The sequence below is a fragment of the Abramis brama genome (genome assembly GCF_963993115.1).
Source record: "Abramis brama genome assembly, chromosome: 23".
Classification (NCBI taxonomy): domain Eukaryota; kingdom Metazoa; phylum Chordata; class Actinopteri; order Cypriniformes; family Leuciscidae; genus Abramis; species Abramis brama.
The window spans coordinates 9,603,565-9,620,101 of record NC_139985.1 but is presented as its reverse complement, the minus strand read 5'-3'; the positions used below and the strand labels follow the sequence as shown (position 1 = coordinate 9,620,101).

Here is a 16,537-nt window from a genome sequence, read left to right as displayed (position 1 = left end):
CCTTTTTCAAACAAAAAGGAGCTGGTGCTCGACATGAGAATCTGTGAACTTCGGAACCTGCTCATTTCCTCTGACAGCAGAATTATGACCAGAAACAGACATACAGTAGCACAGTCTTTGGCTATGTTCAGAATAACATGCATAAGATAATACTCTTAAGTAAGTAAGGCAGTTTGCAAATTAGGACATTATGAATAATTCAAATCTGGAAGAAACCCCATTAAAAACTTCTGTAACTCTGCTGGGCACAGAGGTGCTGAACTCTGTTTTCAAATCTAAGATGTTCTGGCAGCAGCAACGGTTGAGTTTGTCACCGTCCCAACACACATACATTTATTCAGATCTGACCTTTTGATGCAGCCTGTGGGTTTTTCCAGCGTGGCATGTCGTTTAATGCATCGTACTTAACCACCATCTCTGTGTAAATCATATGTAATCACAGGGATTTTTACTTTTGTGTGGGTCAACAAGAGATGGGGGAAAAAAGCCAAGAATATTACAGTATTCAGGGTTTCACACATTTACTTCAGTCTAATATGTGCACGGATAACAGCACGGCTGTTAACAAGAATCAAACACAGAGGTCATTTTTAACACGTTTTTATTCCAGTAACAGTGAATTGACAAACATACTGTACGAGACTACATTTTATTAGTATTAAAAAATCCTAAATATTCAGTGTATTTGGGGCACAACTGGAAACTTCAAGTGGTTACTTCATATGGATGGACAATGCACAATTTGTATTATTCATGTTAAACTTAACTCACTTTTACTTACACATTTAATATCCAAACAATGAATGACTGTTGTAGTGCTACAGTTATTATATCCAGTGGGATACTATGCCCTTCATAAATGTTTTACATTGTATTGCAAATAAAAAACAATTTAAGTTCAACCATTTTTAAAAAGTTTGCAGTACCAGGACACATTATACATTTCGTACGTTCATAATGTTGCATGGTATGAAAAATGAATGATGACAAAGTAGTGAGGGGTTGAAAAATAAATCACTTAACTGTATTATTCAGTAGCTATTTCTAAAGAATATTAGAGGTGTTTGCTGTCAAAACAGCTTAAAACAAGCTGGTCTATGCTGGTTCAGTTGGGCTCCAATTCTAGCCAAGCTGGTGTTTTTAAGAGTTTTATTCATTAATGAATTTATTATTTATCTGCTTGTTCATTTGTACCAAAAACTACTTCAGTCAATTCCCTTTATCATAATATAATGTGCATCTGGCACAATTCCCAACGGAAGACTATTGAATGTCTTGAATGTGGATTAAACAAGAACAAAGAATGAGGAGAACCAACTGCTTGCAGATGGAAGTGCAATATTACACAAAATATCAGCATTAAATGCCCTTCAACAAGATCTAATAAACATCAAAAGCTTCACAAGATCCACAACTTTCCTGCAATTAGTAGTGCTTGTATCTTTCTACCACCAGCTGCTAATGAACTTGCTTGTTAAGTAATGGTGATTTAAGCAGAAGTTTCATAATGACTGCCATATGGTGAAAATGTTTTCAGGTTGTGTCTATAAGAAGAAAAAAAATGTGTCCACTAAAATAGAATTTTAATTAAGCTTTACAATTCGCCATCACAGAAATTTAGGCCGTCAAGTGTTTTGAAACCCATTTCACAAGCTTTTAACACTGACCTGCTCAGGCTTGACTTTCAACTGAGAATCATGCGTTCACATTATCAAGAGTCAAAGGGTGAAAGTATTCTCTGAGTAACTCACAAGAGCATGGAAAACCCTTTAACTTTGCTTCTTACTTTCCACTGATATGATTTCTTCAGATGCGGGGGAATAAAATACCCGAGCAGCTCTGTGGCGTGGTTAACTACAAAGAACATGATTCACTAAAGGTCGACCAGACTGAGGCCCTCAAGGAAATGTTCTGTCTGAATAGTGTAGGCCATGATTATGGTAGAATGAGATTTAATACATGGATCAGCATTCTCTACCGGTAAGTAAAACACCTCCTATGTATTGACAGAAGCAGAATTAACTGACAATTTATCATGAGCCTTTGAGTCATGCGATATTTTTCATCTGAGGACCTGGATTTCCCAAAATCACAAGATCAATTAATATAGGAGACATTCTTTTTCTGGAATAGTGAACAGTAGAGTTGCGAGCCTCACATTTTGTACCACACATGCCCAGTGAAAAATTATTTCATTTACTCATCCTCATGTCTTTCCAAACCCAAATTACTTGTTCACTCTGACTATCCTGATTACCATTTTTCAGTATTATAAAAATGAATGAGGACTGGAGCTAGAAGGGTCCAAAATGACAATAAAGCACACAAAAATGGAGCACAGATAGCTTTGTGTGAAGAAACAGATCAAAATTTACATAATTCTTCACCAAAAATCTTGACATCCATCCCTAGTGATGTCTGATTTGTAAACCACTCTTCTTTTGAGTCAGATTTCTTTAAATGAATCAGGTGAGCCAGTTCACAAAATCGGTCTGGATGACTTGTTCAAGAATCAGTTCTCAAGGTCAACTCACTGGCTACTTTTACATGCAACCAAATAATCCATTAGTAATCGAATTGACGGCTCAATCGGACTGAAAAGCCTTCATGTAAACACCTTAATCCGATTGAACTCGATCAGAATTAAATTTGGAAAAGGGGTAGTTTATTCCTTTTCTAATCCGATCGAGAGGACATGTAAACGCTTGATCGGATTGAAAACCTAAACTGAAAGGACTGTTAGGACGAGCTGTTATTCCCATTGAATAAAGCGTGAAATAAATGAGAGTCCCGTCATTCTAAAATTCTCCTTTCACTGTGAAGAGTTGCAGGACAATGTCCCACCAGTCCTTGTTTCGGATTCTCATCCACAGACCACAGAAATATAAGCAGCATGGCACAATGGTTCATATACTCATTGCCTCCAAATTATGACCAGAGATGGATATTAAGTCTGCTGTTTAATAAAGAACCAATGTAGGAGAATAGTTATTACTCTGTAAATTTGTGCAGTGTGCGCATGTCAAAAAAATCAATTCTGATTTAAAGCTGGTGACATATAAACATAGACACTGACTCAATGATCCAGTAACACTGATGCACTTGAGAAAAATGAGCACTAAATTAATTATTTAGTGCTTATCACACAAATATATGACTTAAAAGAATAAGTCATATTTAATGATACTTTTTTTAAATCTTCCGTTTCCATTTATTGTAACTGCATTGAAAGGAGTCACCGGTACATCAGTACGAATGACGTGAGGGTGAGTAAATGATGACAAAATTTTAATTTCACTATTCCTTAAACATAATTTCAACTCAAACAGCAAGAGGAAGCTGCCAGATCATAAGCATGCTTTCTGTGGTGGCTGCTATCGAACCTTCCTTCAGTCGACGGAAGCCCTTCCCGCCTGAGATGACTGCTACCGAGGTTACCCTGTCCCTCCTCACCCCTTCCCTCTCGCAGGGCCGACCCCTGACCCACATGTCTGGATCGTCGCTGAGTTCGTAAATAGAGCCATCTTCCATGCTGTGTTCCAGAGATTCTAAAGACGAGTCTGAGGCTTCGTCCCCTCGTGCGGTTAACGGTCGCCCAGGCAACCCTGAGGTTGAGCGGAGGCGGTACTGTAGCAACAAGCCCCGCCCCTTCCCTTTACCCTCCACATGGGCGGAAACACTGGGCTGCTGGAGAGATTCCTGAGACGACGAGTCACTCCGATCCTCCACTCCACAGGCCGAATCATGCCCTTCCACCATAGAATCCCGCTTCAGAAGATCAGGAGATAAAGTGCTGGAAAGGGCAACTAAGAAATCCACAGGCCCACAGTGTGCATTAAGGGATATCATCCCCTTACCTGTGCCACAGTAAAACACACAGAGCTCAGACGGCTTTAATCAGTAAAAAAAGCAGCAATGCCAGAGGGTAAGAAAAACCTTAAAATTTGATTTCTATCATTTCACATTTAAATGCATATTACATACAAAAAGGACTTCGAATTAAAGGTGACATATCATGCTAAATGCACTTTTTTAGCCCTTAAATGCATTTTGTTGTATATTTGGAGTGTTTAGAAGTACAGAAAGATGAAATTATTCTCTTCAGGTGCTTCGTTGATATCTTTATATTCTGTTTTGGTCATATTTTTCAACCTGTTCCGATTTTTCTGTTATCTATGACGTTTTTTGAACTATTACGTCACAGTATTTGCAGCGGAACTGCCAAATAAGGACATTGACTTCCGGCCCAACACTTCGAGCAATCCGCCATTTTTATTTCTCGCTGCAATTTTGTAGTCCAAGCTAAAGGATGCAGAAGTTATGAGAGGGTAAGTTAAAATGTTCGGTTGTTGGATGTAGTAACCCACACGCTTCATTACACCGTCTAATGTAGATGAACTGCCGCGCTTGTGGCGCATGTTTAACTGAAAGAACGAGCAGAGACCCGGTTGCGCGCGCGCGCACTCTCTCTCGGAGCCAGGCGAAAGTGTAAACAAGACATCACCGTCTCCAAACTAGACGCTGTCTTGCTCTCTCTCCCTCGCACATATTAATCAAAATAAATCGGCACGGTGGTAAAAGGTCGGAAGACCAAAGTTTCATGTGTAAATACAGTAACACACCATTGCGATACATCCATATGAAGACGTTGTTCAACAGGTTCGTCGTCTTCATTTTCATCTCGCTCCTGCTCCGACTCTGGCTCGAACATGTAAGGCTGGCTGGACAAGTCTTCCGTTGTTGACATTTTGTTAATAACGTGTGAATAAAAAGTTTCTGTGCCGCTAGATAATCGTATCTCTGCTATCAGACTACAAAAATGGCTGAACGGGGTGGAGTTGAACCTCTGCAACCTGGAGAGGGGGCGGGGTATGAAGTGTCTCAATTGTATTTAAAGAGACCGCACCAAAACGAGTTGCTCTCAGACGCACATCAGAAAAGGGGTGGAAAAGGGGCCTGTGGAGCTATAATAATGAGGAATTCAGACCCAAGCATTGCAGTTCCGCTTTATATAGACTACAAATGTATGATTTATATGTAAAAAGGAACAATTTAAAAGCATGATATGTCTCCTTTAAAGGAATTGTTCAGAAAATTTGTCATTATACTAATCTTCGCTTGTTCCCATCCCCTAGACAGTTTTTTCTTTTTCTGCGGAACACAAAAGATACAATTTTGAAGATTTTTTTCCATACAAAGACAATTCATTGTGGTGATGCCCCAGATGTCTTGCTCCAAAAACTCATAAAGGTAGTCAATTGACTTTTAAATTACACTGCCGTTCACTGCTGTTTTGTAATAAATAAATCAAATATTCAGCTGTATTAAACTGATCAAAAGTGACAATAAGACAAAATATTTCAAATAAATACTGTTCTTTTGAACTTTCTATTCATCAATAAATCTAAAAAAAAAAAAAAAAGCACAACTAATTAAGCAGCACAAATTTTATAATAAAAATAAATGTTTCTTGAGCAGCAAATTAGAATGATTTCTGAAGGATCATGTGACACTGAAGCCTGGAGTAATGGATACGGAAAATTCAGTTTTACATTACAGGAAAAAACATTTAGACATTTGAAACTACTTTTAGAGAGCTTCGCAATGAACTGACAAACGGAAAAGACTTTGTAAAGACAAAATTATATGTTTGTGTTCCACAGGAAAAAGCACACAGGTTTGGAACAACATGGTATCGAGTAAATAATGACAGTAGTTACATTTTGGGGTTCTTTTAACAAAGGGCCAACTTGTCCTGTCATTGCAGAGGAGACTTTCCAAAAGAACTAAAGGCAAGTTATGTATTATGAAGAGCCCCCATCTGTGTACCTGTAATTTTGGGGATGCCCTCCAGCTTGGGCACAGGCAGGGTGATGATAATGCCCTGGGCAGTTCCCACCCATAGCAGCCCCTGGCAAATCAGCAGGCTGGTAACTCTCATGCTCTTCTGACCTTCAGAAGAAAAAAGAAGAAGAAAAAAAAGGTATCACCATCACGACTTCTTTATATCTATGTAGTATGATACTATTTTTAGCCAACTTTGAAAAGAACAAACTATGCTAAAGAATATATATTTTTTAAAAGCGTTTTCGCATTTGGCTCCTAAACTCTGGTATAGCCTTCCTGATAATGCTCGGGCTCAGACTCCCTCTCCCAGTTTAAATTTTGATTAAAGACACATAATGCACCTCATAACATTGTACTCCAGTTATATCAGATCCAGTGCACATGATTATCTTTACTTAATGTTATGAACAGCAGCTACTCTAATTATTTTACATTTGCTTTTCTGTTTTATCTCGGGATGTCCATCCCGAGGTAACTAGAGAGTACGCCAGCTCCAATTTGGATCATTACGAAGACTTCAGATGACCCAATACCTGTGAAGAGATGACTCCAATTCATGCGAGGACTTCAGATGACGCAAACTCTGAATCAACATACGCCACTGCCAAATTTACTATATATTGTAATCATTATGATCACAACCTGTAATAATTGCTTTAATGAGATGATTGTTTTATTGTGTGTATTTGTAAAACATGAAAAACATGTATTTTTCTGTAAAGCTGCTTTGAAATGATATGCATTGTGAAAAGCGCTATAGAAATAAATGAGAACTGAATAGAATTTTTAAAAAATAACACTTTTCTGCTTTTATAATCAACAATCATCGTTTCTGTGACCCAGGTAAAAAAACAACAACAAAAAAGAGCACACCGTTATGCACTCATCATGTCTATTGAACTGGTCAATTATAGCAGTGGTATGACAACATTTAGATTGCTGTTGTTTAGACAAAAAGCAACATGGAACATCTGAATGACTTTATTCACAATACCCAAATACAATACCCTATACCCCAGAAATCAGAAAGCAACCACAGTATAATTAAATCAAAGAAGAATGAGCACAGCAGAGTCTTCAGCAGGTATAGACGGTGGCTCGCTTTGCATGAATGAACGGTAAGTGGCTAATTGATTAATTTTCACGGCATGCTGCCTGTAGTTTGCTATAGAACTTGGAGAGTCTTTGGCTAATGTGTAAATGAAGCATTTTCAGTATGGTAGTTAGTCACCAGGAAATCACTGAAGGTCATGAAAAAACATTAGCGAATGCACTGCATTAGGAAGAGCTCATTCTTAGAAATGTCAGCTGTCCAGTTCTGCAGAACATTCACCTATTATACATTCTGTTTCTGTGCAAGAGGGATCACCTTGATAATATATTGTCAAATAAATCTGCAGTACTACAGTAACGCATATGAATTCATGAATGCTGAAAACATAAGATGCTGAGGTTTGGGAAAAAAATGCATATTGCATATTTTATTAAATGTCCTTGTAGTTGATGCATAATGTGTACTAGAACTTTTTCTGCATCATAATCATCAAGATTTTAAGTTAATCCGTTAACATTAGGTAGTGAAACAGCCAACATGAATTAACAATCAAGAATACATTCTCAACATTTATTTGATTAATCTTGATTAATGTTCATTTCTACATATATTCAAATATGTTCACATTTCATGTTTTGTAATCAAATATGAATTAACAATAGTATATTTATAAATAAACATTAACCTAGATTAATAAATGCTGTAAAATGTATTAATTGAATGTAAATAATTGTTAGTTCAAGACATGCATAACTAATGTTAACAAGTTGAGCCTTTGTTCTCATCTGAATATATAAGGGAAAGTGTGAGTCTTAGATAACTGGTCATAACAGTTATTTTCAATTAACTGAAGTTAATTTCAAGATTTTATGTAGTCTCAATTTTCAATTTCTTTTCAACGCATTTGATTTCATTTCAATATTTCATGTTGACTTTCAATTATATGAGGTAATAAAAGCTGCATGATTAATATAGAAATTATTTAAGATTTTTACATTGCAGGTCACACTTATTTATGATGGTATTATTATTATTATTATACAAAAATAATTTACAAAATAACTAACTACAATTAATTTAAGGGCAGTTTAAATATAAAATTAAATATGTACATTTATTATTTTATTATATAATATTTTATTATTATAAATTTTTAAAAAAGTTTCAAAGATTCTCTTCTGTATAATATCAACTTTCCCGAAGGATCTGACTTTTCCAGCTATTATTAAAGAGGAAGGATTCAGCCTCAGTGTGTTAAAGAGATGTCTGGCTTGCTTATCGTTTTCTAGCTGAGGAGAAACTGCAGAATAATCGGTTGCTTTAAGACAATAATTAATTCATCACCCATCACTTGCGAGCAAACCTGTGGGATTAGCAGACCATTGATCTGTAATAACTCTATCAGTCCTCCTATGTGTGATGTGTGTGGATTAGCATATTCAGGAAAACCAATGGGATGTTCTGTGGGCCTAGGGTAAAAAAAGGGGATGAAGGCTTCTGCCAAAGCTTATTTTCACTTTTGTGCTCCGTGGACTGTAAACCCCCCGATATAACACGTAATCGTAGCTCTACCTCACCTAACATGAACTACATATTTAAACACAGCTAGCTGCGCAGGTTTGACAACAGCCTCAGGGTTGCAGGACCTTCGCCGCAATACTCACCTTTTCTCCCTCACGTGTCTTTTGAAATACAGCAGTAAATTTGATCCAAAGGTTTGATGTTCTCGCTCGTTGACAAAAAAAAAACCTGAGGTATATCTTTTTTTCTTTTTTTTTTCTTTCTTTTTTTATTGAGATACGGCTATAGCAACAGGCCAGTTGACATTAATTTGCTCTGGCCAGTTCCTCAAGTCTGCAACACCACTTTGGTTTTATTTTTCTCCTTCTCCTTTGTATTCCACTTGATCGCAATTGTCTGTGACAACCGGAGAATCGTGGCTAAACGTGGACGATCGCATTCAAGTGAAATCAAACATTATTAGACCGTCTGAAAGGAGTTATTCTGCTCCGGAGGATTTTGCGAGCAACTGGAGCGATGCCGCAGATTTTCTCTTTATATAGCCTGATGTGTGGTGCGGAATTGAATTGAAGCGACAGTATGTAAACAATATATATAAACTACGCTTTTTGGTGCCCTTGCTTATAATGAATGTTTACATGTGCTACCTTTCACAGAAGGCTTTGCCTTGTATACATTTCATCTAACAGTAAAGGAGGGAACAAGTAAAAAGAATTTGGTCATTTTAAGATTTAAGTGGATCCAAGGTTAAGACAGCTAAAGGTGAGTATTCAGAGGTAAAAATTACCAACATGCCGCGGCTACTGATGTCATGAACAGAGCGTTGCCATGGCAACATTTCAAATGGAAAGCTTTGTCTGTGCCATTTTGACTTTTCCTGCCTGTAACCCCACAGCTCCATTACTGCTCTGCGGGATCTTAAGTTAGCTACTTATTCACGGTCTATCCCTGGAGAGCCAGCCTACAGGAACCATTCCAAAAAGAACTTCTCCGTTATTACCTTTTTATCACTAGAAGAGTGGTTCAAAGAAAAGATGGAAACAAGCACTGATCAAGCATGTGAAGCCATACAAAAATGTTTAAATTCAAATGAATGGAGATTTACAGGGTCAAAGGAGAGATACTCACTGGGGTTGTAAAACGACGAGGGTGTGGAAATGTTGATCTCCTGCAAGTGTTCCAGCGTTTCCGTATGGAACAGGCGTATAGAGGAACCTTCTGAAAAGGCCATCCATACACCCCCTCCGGCTCGTACCATGTGGGCCACGCTCACCATCGGGTCCTGATGGACCTCAAATCTCTAGGACAGAATGGAGGACAATGAGATTACAATAAATATATTGGAATTATCTAACTTCATATCGATACAGGTCAAGTGGAACAGCATGTCACATTTCTCAAATCAAAATAGTCTCCGCTACACTATTGAGAGGAAAAAGAAAAAATATTAAAGGCAAAATTTCAACCCAAAATGAAATTCTATCATCATTTACAAACCCTCATGTCATTCTAAACCGGTGTGTTTCTTTCTTCAGAGGGAATACAAATGTCAAATATCTTTTTTTGTGTTTCTCAGAAGAAATCCTCTTTGACGACGTCAAATGATACATAATTTTAAGAATCTTGACACGAGTCACTAAAATCGTATGTTCACATATAAAATGGTCATTATGACATTTCTGACATTTAAAATTGTGCAAGGCATTTTTATGGATTTTGCAAATTGTCTTTTCAAACATTTTGCTAAACTGTCAACACTGGAACATTTTCGTTTGAATTCTGAAGACCCATTATGCATTTGAGTTACATTTATTCAGTGGGAATTCAGCAAATACTCATTTCCAAAGGAATGATACATGCCATATTATCTTTAATATAAAATTCACACTGAAATTGTACCAAATTCTGTGCACACACAAAAAAAAAAAACTATAATAATGCTGTGTAAAGCCTAAACGAGAGGTGATTAACCTCTTCCGACCGGCAATCAGATGGTCAGAAGAATTTCTGACATGCCAGAATTTAATGGCAGTTTTAAGAATTTAATACATAAATTGGAAATGCTAAATCCTCTTGATTTCTATAGCCGATGCTTTTGACAATATATCTGGATACAGGATTTCATGGTCTATTGGCACAACCGGCATGGGGGTTATCGCGCATATTTCACATTTATAGTGTGAGCAGTCAAGTCGCAGCTCGATGATCGGATCGTATTGTGTGAGCACAGAAATCGTGACTTTACATTGCAAGCGATTTACTTGTACAGTGTGATTTGCTAACCTTGCTGAAATTGCACATAAATCGCACAGTGTAATTCCCAGCCTACCAGAAAGGTGTAACCTCCTAATCTAGGTTGCAGTTGAGATGTTTGGTTCTACTTGTTCTACATCCTTACCTGGGAAGTATAAACATGACATTAATATTACCCTCATAATAATGCTAATTCATTTCAGACTATAGTCACATAGCTTTACTAATGTGTTAAAAGGTGGACTGGAGAACCCGCGACCAATGAGAATCAACAAGCAGAAAAGAACACAGTTTGGTACAGAACTCAATAAGGCATGACAAAAACAAGCAGTTAAAAAACTCCATCTCCTTTTTCATCTCATTTGCTTTTACTTCTCCATTACCTTTACAAAAAGAAAATTGAACTATAATGACAAAGGGTCTGTTGCAAATGTATCTCGTTTTTAGTATCCCCTTTTATTCTCAAGTGCAGTACATCTGCAAGGACTCCCTCACACTCAAGCGGTTTGAAAATCAGAACAATGAGCATTCAGCCACTCAATGAGAGAGAGAGTCACTCAATGGCATGAGAGAGTGAAAATCTTGTTTTTGAAGAGTGCACACTATTAAAGGGTCATGAAACCCTAAACCAAAATTTCTGAGATTTTAACAGAGGTATGTGTGTTGAACACCATTGAAGACAATGTTAGCGTCTGTTAGATTTAATAGTAGGGGGAAAATGGTTAAATTTTAGTTTTTATATGCTATTTTCGTCTTCCGGGTTTAAAATCTTCATTGTGTCCTGTGACGTGGCAGAGCACTATAGTACTTTGATGACTCATCGGTGTCTCATAATTATTAATGAGACTGAGTTTTTTATCCAATGAGAAGACACTTTCTCTTAATTATTCATGACACCACGTGGAACTTTCCAATGACAGACATGTCAAACTATGATATCGCGTAGTAGATGAGAGAGGTAATGATGGGAGGCGCGTTTGTTTTCATGGTGCAAAAGTTCCAGTGCATCTTTCCCCGCGATGCTGCCCGGGATGGACTCTGACTGCGGGCGGCTGGTTGGCCATCAACCACGGACACATCTAAACTATGTGTGTGTGTAGCAACCATTCAACGGGAGAATGGTGGACTTCGGCCTTGTACACCAATGCAGGTTTCGTCTTGCGAGTGATGCGGTCCCGAGGACTTTTCTATCGCTTCAGAGGTGTGTGTGTGTGTGTCTAAAATGTAACCCTGACCGTTTTACTTGCCTTCTGTTAAATCACTCGTTATTAAAATTTAGATATTTCGATAATACCTCAATTGTATGGAACGTATGCTTAATTTGTGCAAATTTCTATGTCACTGTACATCTTTATTATGTGGGTTTAGGGGGCGCGTAGATCAAGGATATGTAGGCTACTGAACGGTTTTTTTAAGCGATTTTTTTTATTTATTTTCAAATATATGCATTTATAGTGTGTATATAAACAAATATATATTTTATAATGACATAATTATACATAGGCCTATACATGTGCATTTATATGTTTTAAATACAATTATAAGGTGTCAGTGTATTTCATTAGACTATAACTTTGCCAGCTATAAAAAAATCTAGCATTTCCTCACGTTTTACCACTGATTTTTAGTGACAGTCGATGACAGTTTCCCCCCTCTCCCCTGCCGTGCCATACCACACCCTCTCCCCTCCCTTCTTCTCACAGCCACCACGCCCAATTAAGTTGCATTTTTCAAAAAGATTGTGAGCTAGACTTGAGCTGAAAGAGGGGGGTGTTGTGACCCTTTAAGTAACATATTCTAGCATATATGAAATGTTTAGAGAGTTGCTTTTAAAGGATTTTGCATTTTCATAATTTCCCCCTTATTTAATAAGATCATGCTCAGATATGGTGCAGGTCAATAGCTGCGTTTCCATTACCCTTCATATTGTGCAAATTGAAATTGTGAATTGAAAATACACCCAATGGAAACACGTAAATTTTGCAAAAACTCCCAAATATCGCAGTTGTCGGTTGTCTTTCAGGCAATTTGAAAGAGGAATATTTTGCAAAACTGCAAACAGTTTTTTCGCATTGACAGGTACCCTGGCTTACGTACAAGTCGATCATTCTTTAAAGATGATGCAGTATGTTTAGACAGAAGAGCATTACGGGAAGACTGGACACTAAACAACAAAGGAATGCTACAATTCATCAAGACCATGAAGCAGATTGGAGGGAGAAACACCTAGAAACACCTCATACATGGCCGCTCCTACATATAAAGGGCTTTCCTTGACATTAATGCTTGGATAACAAGCCTACATCTCCTTTGATTAAAAATAATGGCTAGTGCGGTGGCTGGGATTTACATAAACCTACCAACATCCGTCGCCATGATTTTTGGAATGACTTGTCGCGAGAGGAAAAAATTACGTTTTAGATGCATAACATCGGTTAGTAGAAAAGCCGTAATTTCTCAATCGTTTTTTATCAACATTTAGAAAATATCGCAAAAGTTTTGCACAAATTTGTAATGGAAACGCGGCTATTTTCTACATACTGAAAGATCCAAAAATGACGAGCAATTTAAGGTTCTCTGTATCATTTTACTCTCCTGAGAAGACAGTGTGCCTGCATCAAGTCCAAACTTTCTGTTCGAAAAATAGTTTAGAGCTGATTTATGGTGTTCTGTATTACCAGACACACAAAACAATGAAAGTAGATCTCAAAAGCAGCCACTGAGGTGGATAAGGGCATTCACATCTTCACATTTCTCTTTTCCCTGGTCGTGTTCCTGCACTGATCCCTGCAAAACACCACAGGGCTCCATTAAAGGCAACACCTAAGTACTTGGATTGCTCTGCTCCAGGGAAACCCTGAATTTTAGCCTGTGGCTAAAGAGTTAAGAAGCAGGCATTATTCTGGTCACCCTCCATCAAAAGATATCCAGCTGAGAAACAGATTCTTCATCCAGAGGTTAATTTGGGTGTCCCTTTCTAGTAAAGACCAGTTCACTGTATCAGAAGCATCTGAGTTAAATATGTAATTCAGTGGAGAACATATTTAGTATTAAAGGGATAGCTCACCCGAAAAGGAACATTCAGTCAATTTAAACACTCTCATGTCATTTCAAACCTGTATGACTTACTTTCTTCAGTGGAACAAAAGAAGATAATCTGAAAAATGGTGACATCGACAGTGTTGTTTTGGATCCCACTGACTTTCATTGTATGGACCAAAACATGAAGTGTGAAATATTCTTCAAAATGTTCATTTCAGCATTAATAATTTCAAAATGTTACATTGATTTTGTTTCCCAGATAGAAGAAAGAAAATGAATGTGAATGCTTGCAATGCAATGCTTTTGTTTACTGTCAGTGCAAACTATTGCATCGCTGATTTCAGAATTTATTATATAAAACAACCTAAATGGTAAAAACATTAGCAACCCATGGGTTACCATGGGTTACACTCGCTACGTCTGAACGACTGATGTAGCTCTCTTCACTGACGTCTTTTGTATTTTCCTTCTCTGCAGTTGTGTAAAAAAGCTCAGTTTGTTTCAAAGAAGGTTGATGAGAAATGTCACCTTATCTCTGAATCTGTTGAGAATGTTAAAACCTGAAACCACAATAATATGCCCCCACCTGTTTCTTATTCGTACTGCGATCATTTTGCCAAAGAATTAATTAAATTGTTGCACCCAGTCGAATGAACGGCTACAGACAAAACTCCACTACACAGTGGAAATATTATCAATCTCAAAACAAACTGAAGGGGAGCTGAGTGTAAATAAGATAAAGCAAAACTACAAATAGACTATGACATGTTAAGACAACGCAGATCTGTTCAGTAATGCAGTTAGAGCTGCCCAACGCGTTTAGTTCTGTAAATTGGTCTCTGGGAGCCTGAATGGCTCAATTCTCAACTATGATAATTTTGCAGCTTTTTAAAGTGATAAGATATCCATAAACTGAGATCTTTGAATTTTAAAAAAAAGACACTTTTGACTGAAGTAACTCCAGAAATCATTTGACCAGAGGACCTACTAAATGTTTAAAATAGTTATTTATTAACATTTTACCCAGCTAGCTGTTAATAAAGTCCTTGCGAGACTAAAAATTTCAAACACATAACACCAGAAGGGGAACATACATTACAGCAGTTTATAAGTCCCCTTATTGGCTTCAACTTGTAGAATTTATTTCAAAATGCTGTAATCCTTCATGGAGCTTATTCTAAATAGTTTCCTACAGGGCCGGCCTGTGGCAAAGGCGGAATAGGCAAATGCTAGGGGTGCCGCCCATCCATAGGGGTGGCCAAATGATGATTTTTTTACTAATACTATTTAATTACTATTAATTAAAAATATTGCAAATAATAATAATAATAATCCACTAAAATATAACTTCATTGCTTGGGCACATGACTCACCCCAGTCCGATGCATCAAGTAACGCTCGTTAATTTGAAAGCTATCTAGCCAGAGTTAAGGCCAGTTATTTTTACCCTAAAATAGCAACATTTTATGTAAAATTCACTTTATGCTATTTGAGTTCAGTCTATAGTATGGCTTAGGAGCTATTTTTGTATATATTTCACCATCATCAGGTTTTTTTTTAAATATATATAATATAATGTAACACCCAATGGTCTTTCATTCTCCAGTATATATGCAGTTTCTGTATGTGTATGATCACAATGATCAGTGGCTGATGCAAGGGACACCAGGTAAAACCAGGGCCAGACCTCATCTACTAACACTGGGATTGTTGTTTTGTTTTATGGGGATCCAACGTTCAGTGTCTATGGTTCTCTTGCAGAAGAGTTTTCCAAAAGAGCTCATGCTGTTACAACCATTAAACACATCTTTATTTATTTTATTAGAAAATGCATTTTTCACAAGTGGCTTTATTCATAATCTTCACTTTGATTTTGCTTGCAATCTGCATTTCTGCTTACCATTTTATTTTAATAATTGCTATAAAAGAACAGTCTAAGGATATTCAGTTCTACAAAACACAAAAGCAAATTCCAATGCAAACGAACACCTTTTATCCTTTCCTGCAATGCAAAGAATTATTGCGCCATCAAACTCACTATCCGACCAGTGGGTTCAAGGGCCACACATCATGAAGGTTTCAATGACTCAGGATCCATTTTCTTTGATTTCAAAGTGATTCACAGCGGAGCCACTGTCTCCGAAAACAATACACCCCCTCCCAAGCACCTTTTAAAAGTCCACAGGGAAAGAGGAGCCATTTCATGCCTGATCCTCTAATGAGGCATGAGGGAGCTGCGCTCCTTATCAAGGGTTTGCACGCAGCCCCCTGAGGTCTGTGGTGCTACCGAGGAGCCCTGAGAGCTCTTACAAACAGCTAGTTCTCCAGTCTGGGGTTGAGGCAGATTAGTTGGAGGGGGTGAGGTGGGTGCGAGAGACCATTCTCTCCTCTGCACACTAGCGGACAGGGATTAGCACCTGTTTGCGTGCCCTTGCCAAAGGGAGCTTCTTTTGTTTGAGAGCAAGGGAGAAGACTGAAACTGCCTTTGATGTGTTTTCGCTTTTAATTGACTTGTCGGCAGTGCTTGCCTTTGCTCTCTCTATGTTTGTGTTTTATATTGCTTGGACTATTTCTTTAGAGACAAGACACTAGAAGAATAATTCTATCAAAACTAATTTTAGAGTTTGGGGTCAGTAGGATTTTTATTAGTTAATAATTTTATTCAGCATGGATGCTTTAAATTGATCAAAAGTGACAGTAAAGACATTTACATAGTTACAAAAGTTAATCAAAGATTCCTGAAAAAGATTTATCATGATTTCCACAAAAATATTAAGCAGAACAACTGTTTTCAACATTAAAAATAATAAGAAATTAAGC

The 16,537-nt window shown here is 37.5% G+C and overlaps 1 protein-coding gene across 2 annotated transcripts in view; it reads right to left on the bottom strand.

Moving 5' to 3' along the window:
* Positions 1 to 584: 584 nt before the first annotated feature.
* Positions 585 to 16,537, bottom strand: part of arhgef10la (Rho guanine nucleotide exchange factor (GEF) 10-like a) — a 137,372-nt gene continuing 121,419 nt past the window's right edge. For both annotated transcript variants that reach the window (XM_084101079.1, XM_084101078.1), the window contains 3 exons: positions 9,551 to 9,722; positions 5,830 to 5,952; positions 585 to 3,857 (listed from right to left, as the gene is read on the bottom strand). In XM_084101079.1, coding sequence (XP_083957205.1) covers positions 3,322 to 3,857; positions 5,830 to 5,952; positions 9,551 to 9,722 — 831 coding nt within the window. In that variant the 3' untranslated portion in view covers positions 585 to 3,321. The remainder of the gene's footprint in view (positions 3,858 to 5,829; positions 5,953 to 9,550; positions 9,723 to 16,537) is intronic.